At 39.7% G+C, this 24,935-nt stretch overlaps 1 protein-coding gene across 3 annotated transcripts in view; it reads right to left on the bottom strand.

The window, feature by feature from the left end:
* Positions 1-24,935, bottom strand: part of CDKAL1 (CDK5 regulatory subunit associated protein 1 like 1) — a 624,642-nt gene that overhangs the window by 454,568 nt on the left and 145,139 nt on the right. For all 3 annotated transcript variants that reach the window (XM_008707717.2, XM_040645106.1, XM_008707718.2), the window contains one exon: positions 2,822-2,918. In XM_008707717.2, the coding sequence (XP_008705939.1) occupies positions 2,822-2,918 (97 nt within the window). The remainder of the gene's footprint in view (positions 1-2,821; positions 2,919-24,935) is intronic.

The raw sequence follows: 24,935 nt of genomic DNA, 5'->3' as shown, positions 1-24,935 counted from the left end.
CTATTTTTTGATTTATTTGTTTGTTTCTCGTGTATTGAGTTTGAGAAGTTCTTTGTAGATCTTGGATACCAGTCTTTTATCTGTAGTGTCATTTGCAAATATATTCTCCCATTCCGTGGGCTGCCTCTTAGTTTTTTTGACTGTTTCCTTGGCTGTGCAGAAGCTTTTTATCTTGATGAAGTCCCACAAGTTCATTTTTTCTTTTGTTTCTCTTGCCTTTGGAGATGTGTCATGAAAAAAGTTGCTGTGGCCGATGTCAAAGAGGGTGCAGCCTATGTTCTGCTCTAGGATTTTGATGGATTCGTGTCTCACATCGAGGCCTTTCAATCATTTGGAGTTTATCTTTGTATGTGGTGTGAGAGAGTGGTCAAGTTTCATTCTTTTGCATACGGCTGTCCAATTTTCCCAGCACCATTTATTGAAGAGACTGTCTTTTTTCCACTGGATGTTTTTTCCTGCTTTGTCAAAGATTAGTTGCCCAAAGAGCCGAGGGTCCATTTCTGGGTTCTCTATTCTGTTCCATTGGTCTATGTGTCTGTTTTTGTGCCAGTACCATGCTGTCTTGTGATCACAGCTTTGTAGTACATTTTGAAATCCGGCATTGTGATGCCCCCAGCTTTGTTTTTCCTTCTCAACAGTTTTCCATGTTTTTGTGTCTTCTTCAATGTCTTTCAAGAGTGATTTGTAGTTTCTAGACTATAGATCCTTTAGGTCTCTAGTTAAGTTAATTCCAAGATAACGTATGATTTTTGGTGCTATTGTAAATGGAATGGATTCCCTAATTTCTCTTTCTTCAGTCTCATTGTTCATGTATAGAAATGCAACTGATTTCTGAGCATTGATTTTGTATCCCGCCACATTACTGAATTGTTCTATAACTTCTAATAGTTTGGGGGTGGAGTCTTTTGGGTTCCAGTTCCATTTTTAAATATGTGATCTTAAGTTACTTCTCTAATTATAAAGAAGCAAAATACATAAATCTAAAGAATTTCAGTGGTAATTAAATGAGATTCGATGACAGAACTAAAAGGGTGCAAGACTAAATGGGGAGGGGGGTGATATTATTTGCCAAAGCCACAAGTTTATATCATCCCTGAAAATCATCTTCCCCATTAGCAGCACGGGGCATGCTCCTTTAGAATCTCCCCTACATCCTAACATACACTGAGCTCTTCACTGCACACAGTGGAGTTCAGGAAAATGTTACCATAATACACACAGAGAAGAGGCTTTGTCATACTAAAGAAATTATCCTTGTACTATACTATACTAATTATACTAAAGAAATTATTCAGCAACTTAACTCTTAGAGATGAAATCTAAGATGAAACCTATGCTTTTACTGCATTCCATCCTAAAACGAAATTCTAACGAGTTTCCTATTTCCCTGACACAGCAGGACTATGTTTATGGGGAAAGTTAGTCTCACATGAATAGATAACTCAGGAGTCCATATTCATGTCATTCCTTAAACCAAGAGAAATCAAAAAGTAAACGGACAAATGGTGAAAACAAACTAAACTTCTCAAACATTCAGGTTCTGTTTAACACGAGACTGTTTGTTCAAAGATTATTAAATTTGCTAGTGGGGCAAGGATTTGACAGCAGAAAACAAGTTCATTACACTGAGAATACAGTATTAAAAGTTGTCAATAGCAGGGCATCTGGCTGGGTCAGTTGGTAGAGCATAGGACTCCTGATCTCGGGGATGTAAGTTCGAGCCTCATGTTGGATACAGAGATTACTTTAAAAAAAAATAAAATAAAATAAAAAAACAAAAGTTGTCAACAGTACTGTTGTAAGGAAAAATCTAATAAATCTCATTCCAGATGCCAATTATTCATATACTTTTTCTATGAGTGTACTCTATATTATGTTTTTTAATTAATAAAGCCATTTTTTAAACAGGATTCCTGAGCATACTGAGTGCAGCCATAGAAGAATGGTGGGAAGGATGAAGCACCACCACGTGGTCAACAAACACTGACTGAATGCCAACTACCTTCGGGCATTTCGTGAATAGTGATGGCCACACAGAATAAGACCGATAACAGACAGCAAGTCTCCTGACGTCATGATGCTAAGAGCACGAAGATCCTTTCAGTCAGTCACCAAACACTTAGTGCTTACTGTATGTCAGGCATCACGGAAAAGTTGGGGAAACATGGTCAGCGTTGAAAAAAGATGGGAAAGCGGTCCCTGTGAAGTTAGTAATTTAAGTAGAAAGGTGGCCTTTATCAAAAAATTAGACAAGTGAATGTAAAATCACCACCCTGTGCGATGCTGAGAGGGCAGAGGACAGGTAAGCATAGTCGGCAAAGAGAACCGAGGCACGGGACGACGGTCAGACCGCACTGAGTGGTCAGAGGATGCTTTACAGAGTGGGTAACAGTGGAGTATGGCTCGGAGGATGAGTGTAAGGGAAGGGACACGTTCCAAAAACACGCATCTGTGTACTGCGGGGATGCCAAGGAGTTCAGTGGGATGGGAAAATTATAATGATATGGCAAGAAATGGTACCGGACAGGCAGACAAAGGCCAGGTAGTAGGAGGCGACTTAAATTCTGTATGGCTTCTTATTGTGTTTGGTAATTTTTTTTTTTTCTTTACGAGAGAATCAAGAACATGTTTTTGCCCTAAGGTGAAAAAGTTACAAAGACATGACAAAATTTCAACAGCAATGGGGTCAGTATGTTGAGGAGAGATAGTCGGAAGTGTAACACAGCTTGTGAGTGACGCAGAAAGAGCAAATCAAATGTGGACCTAGTACATGTCTCAACAGCCTAAGATGTTCTTTTGTCCCCCTCAGGTACGAGCTTACCCCTATGATACTCAGTCCTTTAAGGTAGTCCTGTCGAGGCTGGGCTTGAGGAACACATCCAGCTAGCACTATCTTCTTATTCTCCTCTTGAGCTTTTCTGAAAGATGGAAAACAGTGTGATTCTTTTGCTCACGAGTGTACCCTTGGAAACTGACGTTAGTGCATGTAAGTTGTCCAAATCCTAACAAGCCCTTCTACCATGAAACCAGACTTTCTTACAACTGCTGAAAGAAAACATATTATAATAAGACTCCTGCACTACGCATCTATCGATCATACCATTAGAGAATACGACAGCCATCCAACCTGATGTCCTTCGTTATCATCCCATTACAAAACCAAAAAATTTACTTATACAGAATTCTCAAGGACATAAATCATGCTTAAAAGCCACTTTCTACTGAAGAACATCTCAGCTCCTTCCACAGTTTGGCTACTGTAGATAGAGAAGATGTGGTCTATTATTCAGCCATCAGAAAGGATGAATACCCACCATTTGTATCCACATGGATGTAACTGGAGGTGATTATGCTAAGTGAAATAAGTCAAGCAGAGAAAGACAATTATCAGACGGTTTCACTCATATGTGGAACATAAGGAATAGTGTGGAGGACCACAGGGGAAGGGAGAGAAACTGAATGGGAATAAATCAGAGAGGGAGACGAACCATGAGGGACTCTGGACTCCAGGAAACAAACTGAGGGTTACAAAAGGGAGGGGGATGGGGTAACCCGGCAACGGGTATTAAGGAGGGCACGTGTGGTGATGAGCACTGGGTATTAAACACAACTAATGAATCATTGAACACTGCATCAAAAACTAATGATGTCCTATATGTTGGCTAATTAAACACAATAAAAAGAAAAGCCACTTTCTAGACAGACAAGTTATCCATTCAAACAGATTATTTTAAATATTAATGAAAATGTTCCTAAAATTCATTCTATGACTTCCCAGTGTTTTGACCAATATAAAAGTAAAATATACTTTTTTAAAAAATTGAACAGAAATTTTAAAAATAGAAGGTATAATATCCCTTCTATCCTGGGAATTCCCACATCTGCCTAGTTCTGCTCCCCAGAGACTTACACTTAAGCTTACAGGGTGCTTATGCTAACTTCTAGCCCAGCCCTCACATGTGCAAGTCTAATGTGTAACTAGACCTGTGTTCAGTACTTACACATAAAGATGAAACTATATTTTCCTTACAAATACATCTTGTATCTTTCCTTTCACATCTTTACCTAAAGATCAATCTCATCCTTTTTATCCATTACAATATGGATATACTATAGCTTAACTATTCTTGTTCTGATCGGCATTTAGGTTGTTTCCAATCCTTCACTATTATAAATTATTTTACAATGAGCATGCATATACATACAACATATACACACCATACACATATGTATATACATACCTATGTACATATATACATGGATAGGTATCTTTGAATATTTGAGAAAGTGTTTCTGGATTATGGAAACCTAGATGTGAAATCCATGCTAAGACATCAAATTATTTCCCCAGCATAAATGCTAATTAGTAGAAATGCTGGTTCAAAGGTATACAGGTGTGGTTATTTAGCATGCCTTTACTTAGGAGGGGCTGGGGTATATTTTAGGCATTACTCATTCATCTGGCATACGTGTATACAGCAAACACTGACTGTGTGCTAGAAGACAGTGGTCAACCAAGCAGAACTGGTATCTTTTTCTAGAAAGTATCCACATCCTTTGCCATTTTAAAAATGAAATTTTCAAGTCTTCAATTCTTTTTCAAGTATATGGGTTTTGAAGTATAGTCATGCTTTGTTTCCTTTTTTTGTTTGTTTTTCTGGATGCTCGGGTACTAGGCTTCATGCACCAAACTGTGTTCCTGGCCCCACTGGCAATCTTTACCTTTCTAAAACCAACTGAGGAAGTTAAGGGTATCAGCAGCCCAGTTTCGGGACATGTAACTTTTAGAATACACCACTATGAAGTGAAAAGTCTCTACACCTGGCACTCTTGTCTTTTTCAAGCTTCTCAAGAGTACAAACTCAGAACTGGAGGCCAAAAAAAACCCCTGGGATTAACAGAAATAGCTGTTTGTGATCGACAGCCACATCAAAACCTTTTGGAAAGTATGCAAAAAGTGATTAAATGAATAAGTAGAGAAGAAAATACCATGTGAACATCATCTGTAAGTGTTTCATTTCAATAACTTATTAGAGAGCTTTGGTATAATTTTTCCATTTGGAATCCTGGGGGGGGGACTTGTTAATGGAATCAATAAAAACCCTGAGTCTGATACATTGCTTAACAGATCCAAGAGAATTACTGCCTCGATCTACCACCTGGTTTTACTTTTTTATCAGTACCATGCACATCACCGCACACAAATAGTTTTCTTCTGGTAAATGTGAAATACCTTATTCAAACAACAACAACAAAACATTTTTCCATTTACATTAACAATCTATACGAGAAAGTGACATCTGGTTTCCTCAAACATTTTAGCTACAACACTAAAATCACAGCAAACACCCCAGGGAGACTATAAGGTCACCAATAATTACATTCAAATTAAAAGGCCTGCCTCCTACAATGTGACTCAATTACTTAATTATGAAGCTCATGTAAGACATGATGCCGGAAGTTTAAGGGAACACAGTAAAGAAGAAGACACGCACTTTGTACTCCACAAGCTTCTGGTTTATGATGGATGAGATGTAAAAGAACATCAACAACCCAGCAGCAAATAAAATGCCCCTAGTGTCAGAAAGATACACAGGCAGCATTTGTATCATGGAGAAGAAAGGAATATGCAGACAGCGAAAGATAGTACAAGGCTTCCAAACAAACCTGCGGGGATTTTAAGGGCAGACCGTGGCAGGAGAAGGTGGGACTGGAGGCAGAGAAAGCACCAGGCAGCTGTTCCAGCATGGACAAAGAGAAGAAGGTAAAAAGTACGAGGAAAGTATTACACTACAGAATTCCTATATTAGGGAGACTGGTAAAGCTTCTATTACGGAAGGAGACTTAAGAAAGAGGCTGGAGAGTTTCTATTTACGTTAGTGGGCAACGGGAAAGTGTTTGGTGGCAGTGTGGACACAGAGTGGAACCAAATTTTAAGAATATGACACTGGTGGCAAGATATAAAATGAAACACAAGGGGTAAAGAAAGCAAGAGGTGAGGAAATTTATTTAATACTCTAGGCAAAAAGATGTGACGCCTGAATGCATGTGGAAGATCAAAAAAATGAAAGATTAAAGGAAAGGAAATTAGCTTTCTTGCTAGAATATACTTGAGGGCAACCCCAAGGAGGAATCAAAGGTCTAAGGGGGATCAGCAAACATCTTATATAAAGAGCTACATAGTAAATAGTTTAGGTTTTTACTCACAGGTCCTCTGTTGGAAGAGTCTTAGCTCTGCCACCTTAATGCAAAATCAATCATACATAATACTCACGTGTGTGTGTGTGTGTGTGTGTGTGTGTGTGTGTGTTCCAATAAAGCTTCATTCACAAAAATAGGCACCAGGTCAGATTTGGCTCAAAGAAGCAGCTGGCTGAGTACTGAGATAGAAGGCAACAAATTCACAAAGGACACACTAAATCTGAGGTTCCATTAATGCCCATCAAGTTTCTGGAAATTCAAGTCACCAGCTGGGAACGAAGCTGGGGGGGAGACTTTCCAAATGTATGCTAACATGACAGCTGAAAACAGTGGATAGAACAGACCCTAAAGGTGTGGAGAGAATCCACTTGAGTACAAAACGTTAAGGCTCTTTGGAGATGTAGAAACATGTCCACAGAATAAGAATGTCCGTGTGGAAAACAAAAAGGAGGTAATATCACCACCGCCAACCATACTCTAACAACAGTAATAATCACGGCTAGCACTTACACGGCACTTCATCAAGTTAACCATTATATCGTTAGCTATATTTGAAAACAGTGCAGCCAATATGTGTAACAATCCAGGGAAAGTGTTCTGGTGACATTATAAACACTAAATCAGGTCATAAAACAGTCCAAGGCTGATTTTAAGAGAGTAGGCAGAACACCAGAAAATTAAGAGGAAAAGTTCAAAATAGAGATGCTTTAGTAGGTAATTTATTTAAAATACTATTTCATGCTTTTACTGAATTTGGATTTAAAATGCTAGAGTGGACCAGAACTATAAACAAAGCAAAAATCATAGCCCCGTTATGGAATATTAATGCCACATTTTATATGTGACCAAATACAGTGGCAAAGTTTTAACACAATTTCTCTGAGTCTTCTTGTTCTAAACATTCCCTTCTTACATCCTGTTCTTTTTGTATAGTGAGCTTTGTTCAGGCTAATAAAAGTCTGTAAAACAATTTCTTTAGAAACAAACCCAGCAAAGACACATTTTTAAAAGCTTTTATCCTTCAAAATGAATGTTGGTAACAAAAATACCTTAAGAAACTTTAAAGTAGCATGAATTTCTATGTCCTCATTTTAGATAGCCTTGAAATGTTAATTAAAACAAAAATTACATGTAAAGTTAATTCAATATAATCATTATTTTCTTGAAACATATTTCTAAATTAGAGACATATCCTTGACTAGAGCACTGACTCGAGTAATGCAGAAAACATAAGGAAACCTTTCCCTCTTTTCTGCCAACTACTAAATACAAGAAATAATTTGTACAGAATCTTAAAATTCACAGAAGCATATACAATAAAGATGGTATAGTATCATTTGTTTTATTTCACAAAAGAGAAAGTTGAGGAGCACCTGGATGACTCAGGTGGTTAAGCATCTGCCTTCAGCTCAGGTCATGATTTCGGGGTCCTGGGATGGAGCCCCACGTAGGGCTCCCTGCTCACCGGGGAGTCGGCTTCTCCCTCTGCTCCTCCCCACCCCACTCGTTCTCTCTTTCTCTCCCCCCCCACCCGCTCTCACTTTCAAATAAATAAAGTCTTTAAAAAGAGAGAGAGAGAAAATTGAGATTCAAGAAGATGTAATAATTGTGGCCCAAAGTCCACACTTTGAGTTAGTGCTGGAGCTGGGATGGGCGCCCAAGATTCTCTTTCCCTTGAAGATCAGATCTCAGGACATAAATCAAACTTGGGTTTTGACCATGTAATAAAAATTAGAGCAATCACTTCTTGATTAAAACCACACAGAAATTTATAGGGATTATAATATATCGAATGTCTTCAAAGTAGAAACACAGTATTTGACAGTTCCTGTTTTCCTGAGTTTTGTGCACAATCTAATAATAGCAGAGTAATAAACTCCTGTATATATCAAGAAAAACACAGTTCTCTACAAGTAGTGGGTAGGGAGGAAATGCTGCTCCTCTCTCCATGTTCTTTTCTCCTATTCCTTACATCCTTCCTGCAACTTGATGCTTAGTCAATATAAATACTCATAATAATGACTAGGTCTTCATCTAAAGTTTTCTTTCATGAAAAAATATTTCTTAAATATATATCCGACTTCTACATTTCTTTGGGGGAAGAGGGGCAGAAAGAGAAGGGGAGGGGGAGGGAGTACCTTAAGCAGACTCCATGCCCAGCATGGAGCTTGATGCAGGGGTTGAGCTCAGAATCCTGAGATCATGACCTGAGCTGAAATTAAGAGTTGGACGCTTAACCAACTGAGCCACCCAGGAGCCCTTAATTTTTACATTTCTAAACTCATACTGCTATAATCATAAAATCTCTTCCTCACAACAGCGCTAAAAAGAGTCAAATTAATCTGTTTCTGTACAAAGCAAGTACCATCTTCATTACTCTGCATGTGAGTATTTTCTGCACTAAAATATTCAAGGAAGAGAACATCTATGGTAAGTATTCATAGTTAGGCAAGTAGCCATGTGAAACACATAAAAATATCTCAGCAAATTAGGATCTATGTGTGTGACAAACTTCCATAACATGACGCCTTTTCTAATTTTGGAACAAGCAGTTGAGGAAGAAGTGGTCTATAGCAATGCCACTGTCTACCTACATAACTACTATCAGGATGTGGAGAGTTGGGCTAGGGGCTGCCAAAAGCTGAAAATAAAGTTACTCTAAGACTTGATGGGATTTATCAATCTGAAAAAAAAATCCAAACATGTATTCAATTATGTAACTGGAGATCCCTGCAGACATTCAAATCCAAAGTAACTGGGGTATCGTCTTGGGATCTCAAGACTCAATTTTAACTAAACAAAAACTAGAATATAACTGCACATTTTATGCCCCATAAGAAAGAATGTTATTGAAAGGGCAGTAGTCCTCATTGCACCCAAAAGAGTCCAAAGGGTAAAAATTTCTCAACATCTGTAACGGTGACAAGCAGACTAGGCACCGGGGCAGATGACCACAGACAGAGCAGTCATTTCTCAAAGTGAATCGAGGCACAACCAACTACCACACCCTGATAAACTGGCCAGACAAAACCAGGCAAGAAATTCCCACTTGAGTTCAGCTCCAATGAGTTTCCCTTTCTTACACTTACCGCCAGTACAAGTTCCTGGGTTCACTGATAAGAACTTTTGTTCATCAATAAAGTCAATAATGCAACATTTCACTGCTTCACTCTATCACTCCTTCGCTCACCACATGCCAGAGACAAGGACAAAGAAAGATAAAAGATAGTCCCTGCTCTCCAGCAGTTCACAGTCTGGTGAGAAGAGGAGAAAATGGGCTTTAGCACTCAAGTTGTTTTGCATGAAGGGGAAGAACGGAGGTCTGGCGGTGGCAAGGAGAGCTGCGGGTGAATCAGCATGCATCCCCGCGAAGAGACTCCAGGGCACCCAGCTGTGAAGGCCAGACAGTCTTCTCCACGAGCAGTGCTATGTAACCCTGACATCCAACGAGGTCCCTGAGGGATGCAGTCAGGGATACAGAGGAGGCTGAGCAAAGGGGACCATGGTCTTCCTCCTCCTCGTCCACTACAACCTGTTACTGTGCTTGTGTGTGGCTTCATGTATCAAAGATCTGTGACAGATTTGTTTGAACAAAGTGTCCTGAGACTTTAAATTAAGGGGGGAGAAAGGTGAGCATAGGACACAGACTTTTTCCCAGCTCCACTGAGGTATAACTACCAACGGCATGGACTTTTGTTAAGAGGCTAAGGGCATAAAGAAAATTGGATCATTATAGAAAAATGGAATTTCAATTAGAATTGCAAACAAGTTTCAAAAAGAAGCTACAAGAGAAAAGTCATTGGGGAAAGCGGGTGAGACCAAAGACAGGAGGGATGAGAAGCAGCAGAAGGAAATCAGAAAATGGGTGATGTGCTCACACACTGGGCAGAAGCCAAGAAAGAAGCACCGTAAGAAAGCACCAGGGAGGCCTAACCAGCCTCATGGCTCCAAACAGAACCAAGAGGTTTCTCTCTGAATCCTGCCTGGCTAGCTGCTAAAAGTCACTCTCTCTGCAAGTCAGGAAATTAGCATTTCCTCAGAAATGGGGGGCTATGGGGGGAATCCTTCTAATTCTGCTATTGACCATGGTCAGAAATGCCTACATAAGAAACTGAATTAGTGAGACTGATTATTATGAATTCGGTCCCCGGGCCCATTTAACTCTAGGCCAGTCTACAAAAAATCAAGTTTCTGAATCTGCAAAACTAAGGGTCATACCCTGAAATATACTGACAACAGCTAGTTATGCCACATGGAAAGGCAGCTTGACATGACATACATTCCACTGCTCTAAAACTGGAACCTCAACCCTGCAAGACAATTAAGCAGCCATACTATCTGGTTTCCAACGCTAGTGGCTTAAAGGCTGTATCAGAAGGACTGAAAGCCACAGGTTTCTTCTCTGATTCAGAAATTCAGCACCAAGACACCTGGCCAAGTTAATGGTAAGTCAGTGAATAGCAAGTCCATCCTCCCAGTTGTTTTTCCAAAACTCACAGAATTATTCTTACTACATCCTGTTCTCTAATACCGAGTCCATCGGCAAACCCCGCTCACTGGACCTCGGGAGGATGCCCAGGTTCCAACCACATTTCACCCCCTCACGGCTACCGCCCTAGTCAAAGCCAGAAACATTTCTGCCCTGCGTCCTTCTACCTTTGTCCCCTTATCGTTTACTCTGACTCAACACAGCAGTCAGAGGGATCTCTGTAAAATGTAAGCCAGAACAAAGCACCCCTCTCCTCAAAATCTTCTTATGGTTCATTATCTCACAAAGATTAAAAGGCAAAGGTTTTCAAAATGCCCTACAAGGCTCTGCCCCCCCACCCCAGCGTCCCTCCTCCCTTCCCTCCTTCCCCTCATCTCCTGGGACGCCTACTACTCTTTCTCCACTCGATCTGTTCCAGCTACGCAGGCCTTCCGAGTCTTCCTGGAAAATGCCACACACACACCCACGTTAGGCCGTTCCCCGTGCTGACCCACTGTTACGCAGAAGTCCATGTGGTCGCCTCCCTTCCTCCTGCCGGTCCCGGCTCGTGGACCATCTTCACTGAAGCTGTGGCACGCCACGGCAGCACCACCGCTCCCTTCACTGCTTGCCTCCTCACAGCACCTCTCATCTTCTCCTCTCCTACACAATTTTCAAAATTTTTAAATAGTGTGCCCCCCTTCTGCCTCCCCCCCCGCCTCAAGAGTGTGCTTTCAAAAACACAGGGATTTGGGTGTACGTTTTCTTACAGAAGTATCTTGAGACTTAGACCAGAACCTGGTATACTGTAGTAGCAAGAAGGGGGAGGGGGACACTAGAAGTCCAACCACAGAGTCGTCCATGAACTGTGACAGAGGCATATAAAGGAACAGGACAGTCACCTGAGAAACACAGTGGCGAAGTGACTGAGAGCACAGACTCTGAAGCCAGACGGCCTAGGTTGCAATGGTGGCTCGGTTTACTGTGTAACCACAGATGAATTACTTAACCTCTCTGAGCTATAGTTTCTTCACTTGTAATAGAAGTTCTTACCATGAAGTTGTGAGACTTAATGTGACAATATATAAAAAGCACTTTAGAAAGTGCTAGCATACAGTAAGAACATTATAAACGTTATTATATTGAGAACTACAAGGCCTGACATGGATAGATAGCGATATTACATGGTTATGAGAAAACATCAAGTTAGAGAACAGGATGGAAACTATGTCTCATTTATACAAAGAAGGTATTAAGAAGGCATATGCATAGAAAATCCTGCAAGGAAACGTTCCAACTTGTAAACAACCACCACCTCTGTTGGAGAAAGAATGAAGAAAACAGACACTGTGTTAAAAGCTTGCCACTACAACAGGCCAGGGGAAGGATTCCCAGCATCCAGACCACTCCTGGAAAGGCGTCATCCCAGGATTAACTCCTGTCGAGGAGACCATTCATGGCATGTTCCTCCTTATATACTTTCCTAACTCACCCTGGGTCACCTCAAAGAGCTCCCAACATTTGTAGAGCTCCTCCTAGATGGGACGGTTGCCCAGTCGAACAGATTTTACCCAAATGGTCCATATTTCCTACAGTATCACTTACAAGTGGTCACGTGGCTTCTACTTTACTTCCCCGGAGATACGGAGCTCAGTACTTCAGTTTCCTGTTTAATCACAGAACACTTGCTTTTGCCCGTTAGTTCTTATTTGTTAAGTTCATCTTCAGATAGCTTCTACTTATTCACCCAAATTCGCCTTCTTTTACCCTCAAAGCCTTATCCCCTCCACTGGCCTACATCCCAAACCATGTTTGGTCAAAACAATATGTAACCATTGTAAAGGAAATGTCTCTAAAATATTTGTACGGCAGGCTCACATTTCCTATTGCACAAAATACGGTGAATCTAACTGAACCGGTAGCTGATTGCCTTAATCACTGGAGGTACAGAATTTCACATCTCTAAAAGACACCCAAAGCTTCCTAGCCTTGTGATTTCATGTCATAAAAGACAAAATGGAGGATCAGAAAGATGAAATAGCTTGCCCAAGGTCAAAGTAAAGACAGACCTGACAGTCATCCATCACTGCCCTTTGCTTCAATATAATGACGTCCACACCAGGGGATACCGAGATCTGTAAGGCTGTGTGGCCCCATCATAAATAACCACAGGAAGCCATACAGATGGATTCTTCTCTTTTGTCGGCTCTTACCTCTCAACATGTCATTTCTAACTTGTCTATCCAACTCTCCCACCGCCACTTCTAACTGCCATGCAACGAATTTATAAAACTTCTGGAGTAAATGAGGACCAATCAACAACCTCTTTTTATACATGATTTTCACAAATTCATTAGTGAAATATTTTGTGCCTATTATGTGTACAGTATATGCTTAGAAGCTTGTCAGATATCAAGAGGAATTTGTGCTTCAAGAAATACACATGAAGTTGAAAAGAACAAAAAAACCCTGAAATATGCAAACTGAACACAAATACAAATGGACATTTAAGTACAAGGTTGGTATATTAATAAGTACGAATAAATTTACTGACTTTTTATAATCTTAAAAAAATGGCCACCAAAACTTTTAATCAAAGAACTCACCAATAAAAAAGGGGGGGGAGAATCCAGATTATAAATATAAACAACGGTATATAAATCATACGCATGTAGCACTATACTAGTATGTTGCATACATTATAAAACATACCTCAGTCTTAGGATTTTTGTAATGAATTACTGGGAAAGAAAATTAGTGTTCTGAGTTCAAACAGGGAGAAGTTACTGCAGGCACAAAGGATTAGAAAACCTCCTAAAATCTGGTGTAATGCTAACACTCACCTAGAACCCACTTTACTCATTGAAGAGGACCAGTACATGCCACCACAAAACACAGCACTTTGGCAAGAAGATTATTTTGAGCTGAAGGCAATTAAGAAACAGCAGGCTCAGGAAAAGAGACCCTCCCCCTCCCCAATTAGGCTAAGAGAAGGATGTAAATTTCCACTTAAAGGCATTCCCCCCTCCAGTACCAGGAAAAGAGAACTACTCCAAAGACAACTCAGACTGCCTGACTCTTCATGCACCACCAACCCTACTACACAACCCTGATTTACCATGCATTTCCTTTTTTTTTTTTTAAAGATTTTATTTATTTATTTGACAGAGAGAGAGATAGCCAGCGAGAGAGGGAACACAAGCAGGGGGAGTGGGAGAGGAAGAAGCAGGCTCCCAGGAGAGGAGCCCGAAGCGGGGCTCGATCCCAGAACGCCGGGATCACGCCCTGAGCCGAAGGCAGACGCTTAAGGACTGCGCCACCCAGGCGCCCCATACCATGCATTTCCTAATCACATTACCATCATTTCCCTCTCCCCAAGAAACCCCAAACCCTTTCTCCTTATCTGAACTCTTCTCTACTCCTTATCACCTTTGTTAAGATGGTATATAATCTCCAAATTCTGGCCTCCTGAGTCCTATTTCTTTATGAATAACCCTATATACCTAAATATGCTTTTTTTCCCCGTTAATGCATCTTTTATCAGATTGATTCCCAGGCCCTGGTCGATGAACCTAAGAAAGTACATACTTATCGATAAGGGGATTTTTTTTCCTCCCCTACATTAGGAAGTTTAAGGTTCTGTGTAACTTTCTGTGTAACTTCTGGATCCAAGGAAAAGTAAGAGGCGTGAGCCCCATGAAAATCTGACCACTGGATAAAGGATACCTCACCACCTTTAAAACTGCATATAAGACTTGCCCAGCACTTACCACTTGAATCAATCATTTCCTTCTTGTTAAGCTAATTAAAGTAAGTAAAACACTCCTTCCTTAAAAGGATTAACACAAAAAAATAACCCAAGTTTCTGACAGATATATTCCTATTATGGAGAATTCATTTCATAAAATGAAAAGCAAATGTGTAATTAGTTCACCTCCTCTAAGATCAATATCCTGACACTCTGTTCATAGCAAACACTTTAGATGGTAATATCCTTGGACAGAGCAAAGAAAGAGAGGAAGGAAAAAGGGAAAGAAAGGAATCTCAAGAGTCTTTGAATATATCAGAAGACCTTAATAAAGTGACATTGAGAAGAGACACCTTGATCAGCTCTTACATTCATTCAATTCACTATCCAATTTGCACATATCACTGTACTTCACTCTAATTATCACATTTACCAAGAAAGACGAAAATTTAATTACAACAGGAATCTACATATTTTGAGGAAGGAATGAGGGAAACATACACATAGGGTTCCAACTACAAATTGAATTAAAGGGTTCAAAGTTTGGAAGGAAAATGCACAGTTGGGTTTATTTCTAATGCACCCTGAATACCACTTGAGCTGGAGTACCATTAGATCCCCACCTGGTTTGGGGGGGGGGGGGAGACCCACCTGCATTTAGAATTGGCTTATAGGTCTGAATAAAAAGTTATTAGAAACTTACAAAGAGTTCCTAAACAAGATTTCTGCGTTCTTTATGCCTTTTTCAAAGCCACTTTTCCAAAGAGGTGTTAATATAAACCTGATCCCCTGGAGGGGGTAACAGAAAAGCACTTTGTTATTTAAAATCATAAATAAAAAGGGCTCCCAAGTAAGAGCTGTCTCCTCCACTGACTCCTACAGCCATGAAATCCCTGCCTACAGGCCCCGGCAACAGGAGAGAAACTTCCTTCAAAACTGCCTTAACTGGGTGGGCTTTGGCAAGCTTTAATTCCCACATGATCAAGAAGTTTCACTGGAGGGGCAAGAGGCAAAGAAAGGAGTACCTCTGGGCACTATCGACAACCCATTTTTAACATATTCTAGGTGAACTACCTAATTCAGAAAAATCATTGCCCATGGGGTGCCTGGGTGGCTCAGTCCTTAAGCATCTGCCTTTGGCTCAGGGCGTGATCCCGGGGTCCTGGGATCGAGCCCCACATCGGGCTCCTCCGCTGGGAGCCTGCTTCTTCCTCTCCCACTCCCCCTGCTTGTGTTCCCTCTCTCACTGGCTGTCCCTCTGTCAAATAAATAAATAAAATTTAAAAAAAAAGAAAGAAAAAAAGAAAAATCATTGCTCTAAATTCTCTGTCCTGTTCCTATGACAAACGATTCATAACGTTCAGCACCGATTTCCCGTACTGTAGTTCTTGCAACAGAGATCGCTGCCCGTGCAGAACCATGAGCTCCTTGAGGGCAATGCCAGGATGGGATTCACATTACAACACACCACAGAATACATTTTCAAAAGACTTCTTGCAATTTAATAAGTGAAAGAAAAGCTAAGACTAGGAAATAATGCTAGGGTCAATCATTAACTAAAGTTGTGATTAATAAGCCATGCTTAGGTCTCTTAAAATTTAATGAAGCCACCATTAAATAGGGATGTATCTTTTTCATCAACAAGAACAGATGATCCAATCAGATGAACTAACTACATATGATGAGTGTCAACACCATCTATCTAAATTTGAATTTTATTGTAAATCCTAACAGGAGTTTCACTCTCACAGATCAAATAAACAGTTTATAAGAATTACTATCATATTCTTAAGAATTATTTTCTTAGTGTTTATAAACAGCACGATTTTCTCCTTAACTCTCTACTTTGTCCTCTCCATTACTCCTTCTTCAAAAAAAATTATTTTACATCTTCAGAAAAGTAATACAGCTATTACTTGTAATTAATCTGACCTCAGATAAGAAAGCTATTGATAACAAATGCAACTATTTTTTTAACTTCACGAGGAAAAAACAATTTTTACAGCAGCACCTAACGTAGCTGGTCAGACAAATCTTGGGGCGACTGGCTCACTTCTAGTTCCAGAAAGAAAAGCAATTTCACTGAAACAGACACTGCCCTCTATTCTATGTGAAAATGCCCTAACACCAACGTAAAAGGACAAAACATCACTGGGGAGCAGGGGGGTACCATCAAACTTCCACTGTTTGCAATTCCAGCCAAAAGACAAACGTTGCAGCACTCACACTAACATCCATTCAAATTATCAACTGACATGACCAAGCAAATGGCACTCACCATTTAGTAGCATGACTTAAAAAAATGAAAACATACTATAATAAAAAATTCAAAAAACAGGTTTTCTTCATTAACACCGCTGTCTAGTAAGAAGAAACTAAAGCTCGGCAGTCATGTAAAAAGGGACTACGTGCTACCTCTCAGGCACCTAAGAGAGAAGAACATGTTCAGGCTGCCTCTTCTAGGTTCCATGTCACTAGGAGGGACAGCAGTAACAATAAAAAGGCTGAGACAAGAAAACAATACATAGGACTGCCACAATTAAGTTTTTATACAATCAACTAATAGCTATTGAACAATCACGATGGAGCAAGTACGAAATATTTGGGATACAAAGTTATATATGCTAAGGAAGAAAAGCTCTGGTTTACTTTAACTGCATAATTCCATTAATTATCCATTTCTCTTTACCGGTACAAACAAAGCACGTCAGTTCTTAGGATGCTTTTTTAATTATTAAGGCTCGAGGCAACATCTGTGGTTAATTTTGAAGTTCCATATTCCTCTGGAGATTTTTCTCTGAATTCTACTAAAATTAGTCAATTAATTTCTCCTTTAAGTAACTGCATATTTTACTGATGTAGAAGTGAACATTTACACACACACACACACACACACACACACACACACATATGAGAGAGAGAGAACCAAAAGTCCATTATACTGAGGTCACCTCCTTTCAATCTCAGAACTAATAAACAAGGCACTACATATTATCTGTATTTTTACACATACAGAAAATTAGATTGTTATGGTGACATAAATAACATTTAAAATCTGTTAATTTCAAGTTAGAAACAAAAGAAATGGGACCTGAAAAAAAATAAGAAAATTATATTCAGAATGACTGCAGACAAATGACTTGCAGAAAACCAAGTTCTAACGGGAAGGACAGCTGCTGTCAAGAGGGGTGTGAATTACTATCTTCTGAGTCTTTCTAAAAGATAAAGCCAAATTACGTAGTTTGATCCCAGGGCTGAGATAACCAAATGAACAGAAGCACCTTCCTGCAAAACTCTACAGAGAAGATAAAAAATACACACACACACACACACACACACACACACACAGAGTAAATCCACAGCATTGATGGAAGACTGGGGAAAGAGACTGTGAGTAACCCAAATCATGGAGCAAACTGTATAAAACTTCAAAAAGAAAAGGTGACTTCTCCAAAGAAAATCTGCAAGTCAAAGGTGAAAGGAGCTGAGAAAAGCTAACCTCCCTAAGAAAAGATGCACAATGATTTAAATCCCCCTGCCTTCCCAGCAACTGGGTTCCAGAGCAAACTAGAAGTAAGGCCACAGCTCAGCTCTCAGTATAAAGCAGCTCTTAGAGGTGCGCCCATATTAGCACTGCAACCAAGCAGAAATGTGAGATCAAAGGACTTCAAGCCACCACAGGGCCCCAAATCACACCTAAAAGACCAGCATCTCCCCTATTCCCAAAAGGAAGCCACTCATGATCCTATCATCACTTCTATCACCTCCTAAACAACTAGAGTCAAAGCTCCTAAAATACAACCACATTTAACATATTAGCATACTGACAAAGAAAAATCAAATTATCATCTCAATACCAGCAGAAAAAGCATATGACAAAATTCCCCATCCATTCATGAAAAAAACTGCAAACTAAAATCAGAGGAGAATTTCCTCAACTTGAGAGAGAATACCTAGAATAAACCAACAGCTAACAGGTTTTCTCCCTAATATGAGAAACAAGGCAAGGATGCCCACTCTTACCACTTATATTCAATATTGTCCTAGGGGCCCTGGCTAGTGCAGTAAGGAAAGAAAAGGGATACAATCCAGGAAGGCGGGGGGAGGGGGGCACTAAAAGAGCTTCTTCACAAATGAAATTATTGAGTATATATAAAATTCTAAAGGAATTTACTAAAAAGTTACTAGACCTTATAATTGTTTGGCAAGACCACAGCACTCAAGAGAAAGTAGCAATTACTGAAGACAGGCAAAGACAAGCCATCATAGGAATAAGAAAAGCTCCTAGAGGGACAAAAACAACAACAAACCAACCTAAGGCAAAGGCAAAGAATAAATACTAAAAATTATAATTCAAGAAAACTTAAATAGAAAACTTTTAAGAGATTTCACTTGCATAGAAAAATTAAAAGAGATTTTAGGAGATTTAAGAGATTTTACTATTGTAAGATTATACTATATATCTGAGAATATTGCCCCAGAACAACCAACATCAAGACAAATTCTAATAAAATCACTGGACCCTGAAGAAAAATAAAAAATTCCTTTGAGCAACTAGGCAAAAAGAGCACATGACTTTTAAGAGGGAAAAATATTACGCTGCCACTGGACTTCGAAAGGAGTGCTCCTTGAGAAAAAGAAAACGTGACCCAAGGGTTTTATACCCAGCAAAACTAACTTTCAAGCATAAAGAGCACTATCATCAACATGCCAAACTAAGGGACTGTGGTTCCCAGACACCCTTCCTGAAGAACCTAAAAGGAATGCACTTCAAACAACCAAAAAATTAACTAAAAGGATATTTACATATTGTCTAGTGGCAAGCATTAACATATGGTTATTTATGGAATAAATACCAAATAAGTGTTAAGAGAGAAGAGTGAGTATGTAATGACTATATGATTTGACAATGTAGATAGAAACACCCATTATAAATATTTAGGGGGAGAATGAGGATTTGAGAAAAGTCTTTTTAATTTTTTCAGTAATAATTGTGGTATATGCGAATGTATTATTATTCTGAAACTGTATGGTGAAGTGGGATAAAACTCAGGAAGACTATAGGACAATTCCAGTTCTATCATCCCCAATGTCCTGAAGAACTCCAATTCTGGATCAAGAAGGAAGGAGATTAAAATAAAACAAAACCCTGTAGTCCTAAATGTAAACTGGAAATATCAATATGAGCTCATGAGGTACTTTATCGTAAAATCTGTGTGTGACTCTGTGTGTGTGTGTGTGTGTGTCTCTCCACTGAAAAGGCTGAAAAGGCCTAGAGACAAAGATTAACACAAGAAACAAAGTACTAAGGGGTGGTTATGAAATGCCATTTTCCATCAAAGAAACCAGGGCTTCGGGGCGCCTGGGTGGCACAGCGGTTAGGCGTCTGCCTTGGGCTCAGGGCGTGATCCTGGCGTTATGGGATCGAGCCCCACATCAGGCTCCTCCGCTATGAGCCTGCTTCTTCCTCTCCCACTCCCCCTGCTTGTGTTCCCTCTCTCGCTGGCTGTCTCTATCTCTGTCAAATAAATAAATAAAATCTTTAAAAAAAAAAAAAAGAAAAGAAAAGAAACCAGGGCTTCTTAGAGAAATGGCTGATCCCAGGTCTGGGACAGGAAATGTACGTGATGAGCTTGGAACATCTTATCATACTGCCCAAGAACAAGGAAGCTATCAAAGAGTACCAGGGACAGTCAAAAGGACTCAAAAGCCAACCTGAAAGGGGCATGGTAGCCAAAGATGGGACAATTTGAACCTGGATAAGAACTGCAATTAACTGAAGCCTGATTCATGAGTCTCTAATCATATATTTAAAAAAAATTTTTAAAGCCGTTATCAGTCACCTTCTGAGAATGACAGGAAACTAATTCATTATCTTGGAAATCGGGTAAATAAAAGACTCTAAAATGTATTGTGCCTTTCTCTGTGAACTGTACTAATGAATAAACAGTAGATGAGGGGGAATCATCTTATAAAATTATTACAGCCAATTTATGACAAATAAGGTGATAAAATAAAATATCACTGTTTTCCAAACCCCAAAGAAAGAATGAATCTGGACATTAAGCATCTATGGCTGGTCGCATCAAGAAACAAGAAACAACACACACGGACAGAATACAATACATCCTAAAGCCCTGCCCAGGCCCCACTGCCCGCGGCCAGGCTGCAGGAAGAAGAGAGGACAGAAGACCAGGTGAGCTACACTCTGAATATGCCAGCAGCACAACCCACGCTTTGCCACGCCCACATGTCAAATGGCCCAGGTTCTTCACCAGGCAAACTGAGGAGGACAGAGGTAGATTAAGAGAAATTTAAAACAGGCATCAGGTTTTTAAACAGGGGCAGGACTGAACTTCACTGTCTAAAAAGAAGATGTGGGTGACAAAGCCGTTAAGACGGGATGACTACAAAAGTCAAGACAGCGCTCGGTCCCTTGTGGAGGCCGAGAGAGAGCCGCACCTGCGGACATAGGGCAGGGTCGCCAGTGTGGCTCAGCAACACTCGTTCTTACACTGGCTGGTGGCTACAAGGACGTCTGCCTGAAAATAATTCACTGCCCTCTATACGTTTCTGTGATTTTTAAATCTCTTAGTGTATTTTATACTAAAGGAGTTAAAAATAAAATGAATATCTAATAATAATAATAAAAAAAAAACCTCTAGAAATAACCAGAAATTCCCCAGTCAACAAAAAGGGGAAGAAAAGTAACACTGTGGTAGCTGTCTCTAAAGTCTTTGAACCTTCCTATATATCTCAGAAGCCACCTAAAAGTGGTTTTAACCCATGGTGTGTAAACAGGATGTCACAGTTAGCGGGAGGAACCCCGATGCACGCTTGTAGAAACAAAACTGTATTCTGGCTTCTGACCAACCTCGCCAGAGGTCACTACAGTGACAATGCAAAGACCAAATAATTCAGAATTATTCAGGAGGAGATTTCAATGAGCACGTGTGTATTTACTGTATTTTGTGGGGACTGATGAACAGCTTTACCCCAGAAAGGACAGGAAGAGTAAAAGCATGAAGAGAGCACAGAACACATGTCTGTCTGCTCTGCTGCCCTGTGTATGTGCAGCTTCACTGGTACTTTCTGAGAGCACAACTGTAAGCTTCAGAAGGTCCAAGGAGGAGCACCCCTCCTGGCCCAGAGACCTGAACTCGGGTCATGGCTGCACCATGAATGCACAGTAAGACAAATCTTCCTCTCTGAGCTGTATTTCCTCACACATACATGGAAAGGGTAGAAGAAGATCAACTCTGAGGCTGATTCTAGCCCTAAAAATCTGTGATTATGATAGGGAATATCTGTCCCCAAAAGGAGTACTTCCCACCAAAATTCAACAAGGCTAATATAAAATACCATGGTAGCAAATGACATCATTAGAAATTATTTTCATTTCCAAATATTTACATTTTTTATTAGAAAAATATAAAATTTCTTTGAAAACCCCCCAAAAAGCTGCAATCTATGTGTTTTTTTTTACATCCAGCTGATACAAGGAGAAACTTTAGTAGATTTGAAAATTAGCAAATAAAAATGTAAGAAAAAGTTTCATTGTAATATTTTAAATTCTGGTTCATTCGTATATTCACTTGTAAAACTGTGATAAGAGGGAAAGCTTGTGGTTTTTACAAGTTAGAATAACAGACCACTAAAAAACAAGCAATACATTCAGCTTTCCTTTCTTTCTCCTCCAGTTTGTAGTGTTCAAATTTCAACCCCCCACATCAAGGTCCTGAACACCCAGGTCACTACAACTAAGCCTCCAACAGGGAAAAAACCAAAACAAGCAAACAAAGAAACAAACAAAAAGGAAAGAAAAAAGAAACAAACGTCTCTGTAAGATGACAGACAGGAGTCTCAGGGGGTGGTCCTGTCCGTGTTTCTAGAGAACATTCTGCTTTAGATTTTTCCAGAGCAACTTTCACACACAGCACGTGCTGCCTCGTGCCATCAATCCTCGTGAAGAATCTGAGTGTTGCAGGAGAGATGCTTACTTTACAAACTAGGAAAATGAGGTTCAGAGAAGTGAGCTGGAAAATGGAATACACAAATAAGAGATGAATTTACGTTGGTCTCTACTACTTAAAGCAAAAAGAAGCACTTGGGAGTGCTCACAGAAAACAGAATGTACATAGAAGATCTCTACCTTCTGAAGGAGAAAAATGATTACTTATCTTTAAAACCTGAACCAGAAAAGTGTCTCCACTCAGGTCTTTGTTGGAGAGGTCGGCCAGTAGACTTTCGCCAGGTGAAACATTCCACTGTATAGTGAATGAGCAGTCAACGACTCTCAAGTCCTGGAAGCAGCTGGACACTACAGAACGAGCAAACGAGCATACTAACCTGAATGAAACCATCCTTTCCTACTATGTCAGTGAAAAAATTAGAGAAATTTGGATTTCAGTTCGTAATTCAGTGCTTTCTTCACACTATCATAATGCTTCCATGCCGCTTATTAAATATTTACTAAGAATTCTTCGACAAACAAAATAATCCATTACTGTATACTGAAGTAAATCAGAAACCTTTTAGTAAGTTAAGGTGACAGACGCACATTACCTTCCATATTGACTTATTGTTTTAAGTAAGCCTCCCTACGTCCTAGTTATCTTTTTCCACTTATCTAGTCAACAAGATTTCATTTTATTTAAATAATTTAAACACATCAATTGTTATCAGTGCAAACACACTTAAGGGGGAGTCATAGTTCCAACCAATTGCTACATATCTACTTTCTACTTTACAAAAACAATGCAGCATGTCTATTTAATAAACTTGGGAAGACAGAACAAAAATTGTCACATTTTTTAATTTAAATGCTGTAATTTCCCTAATGAAGTAATTATGATGATAATGTTGACTTCACCTAGCATCCTCTTGGTTATGAACCTAATTACTCTGGGAAGTCTTATCTTGGAGTTCAGGAAATCAACAGTCTTTAAAAATGTATTTATAAAGGTTAATTCGCATGGGACTCTAGTGAGTAGTGCAGTTGATCCCAACATCTATTTCACCTGAGATGATTATTAGCCCAAGCTTCCACGTCCTTTGCCAATGTTCGGGGGAGAGCAGTCTCAAGTCAGTCTGGACCAATGACACGTGAAGAAGTCTTGCTTGAGTCTTCAAGGAAAGGAAAGCCAGTCTTTTTCCCACTAGATATAAACAAGAAATATATGGACCTGACTGTTCCTCCTGTCTTCATAATCACAGAAAGAAGAAGCTATAAGGATGAAGCCACGAAAGCAAAGGTAAGAGAAAGAACAAACAAACCTGGGTCTCTCAGGACAAGACTGAGTTCAGCCAATCCACTCCCAAAGCCTTCTTGGACTCGTTGTGAGAATAAGCCACTTCTTTATTGCTTAAGCAAGTTTCAGTTCAGATTTCTATTACTTGCAACAAAAAGGATCTTAACTCATAAAAGTAGTAAAATCAAGTCTAGGGACTACAAGTGCTAGAAAGGAAAGAGACTATAAACTTACATCATTACAAGAAGAATCACTCCAAAGTACTTCCTTCCTCATTAAATGGTTCAAATACCAGCCAAGGTTCAAAAGGTTTTCTGTAAAGCAAAGTAGTTCCTTGACTCTCCCTAAATAATATCTGATTTGGTAAACTATCAGAAAGCTATGGCATTTCTATTCTTTTTTTAAAAAAATTTTTTATTTTAAATACAATCTACCCCTTAACATGGGGTTCGAACTCACAACCCCAAGATCACGAGTCGCGTGCTCTGCAGACTGAGCCAGCCAGATTCTCCCTGCTTTTTCAAAATTTATTTTAATCTAGTCTTTAAAAAAAAAAAAAAAAAAAGTTCTGGGCACCTAGCATACTTCCAGGCTCTGGGGATATAGTTATAAACAAAGCAAAATGCCTGCCCTTGGACCTTACCTGCAGTAGGCAAGGAAAGATAATTAACCAGTAAATAAATCTCTTACTCATGAATTTAGTTCTACTGTATAAAAGTCATGAAGCACCCAAGGAAGTTCCCTCATGACCAGTATCTGAATATCATGAACAATTAGGGTAGAGACACAAGAAGACTTCGTGGACTCTTTCACTCAGGTGAAACAGGCAGGGCCTAGAACACAAAGAAAAAGCTGATCAAGAGAAAGAAACCAGACCAGAATGGTAGAAAAGCAACAGGGAAAGATGCAAAAAGAGCAAGCTATGAAATCACCAAAACACACACACACACACACACAAAAGATAAAGAAACAGAAGAGTAAACAGCACATGTTTCAAATCTTATGTATCAGAAACAGGGAGATCAGGACAAACGGGATGTAGACCAATCAGTCAACACGGTCTAGAACCCAAGATCTTCTGACACCTCTCTTTTAAAAACACCTACCTCGGACCAGAAGAAAACACCAAAGTTCCCAGCCCACATCATACAGTCCTTCTAAACCACAACTGACTTTCTAAAACCCCCCACACCATAACCCACATTCCAGGGTTGAGCTAAATCCAACTCATCTCATGAGAAGGCCAGATGGGCAACAAATACCCTTT

This window comes from Ursus maritimus, unplaced genomic scaffold, assembly GCF_017311325.1.
Source record: "Ursus maritimus isolate PB19 unplaced genomic scaffold, ASM1731132v1 scaffold_30, whole genome shotgun sequence".
Lineage (NCBI taxonomy): Eukaryota > Metazoa > Chordata > Mammalia > Carnivora > Ursidae > Ursus > Ursus maritimus.
This window is presented reverse-complemented; position numbering and strand designations above follow the sequence as displayed.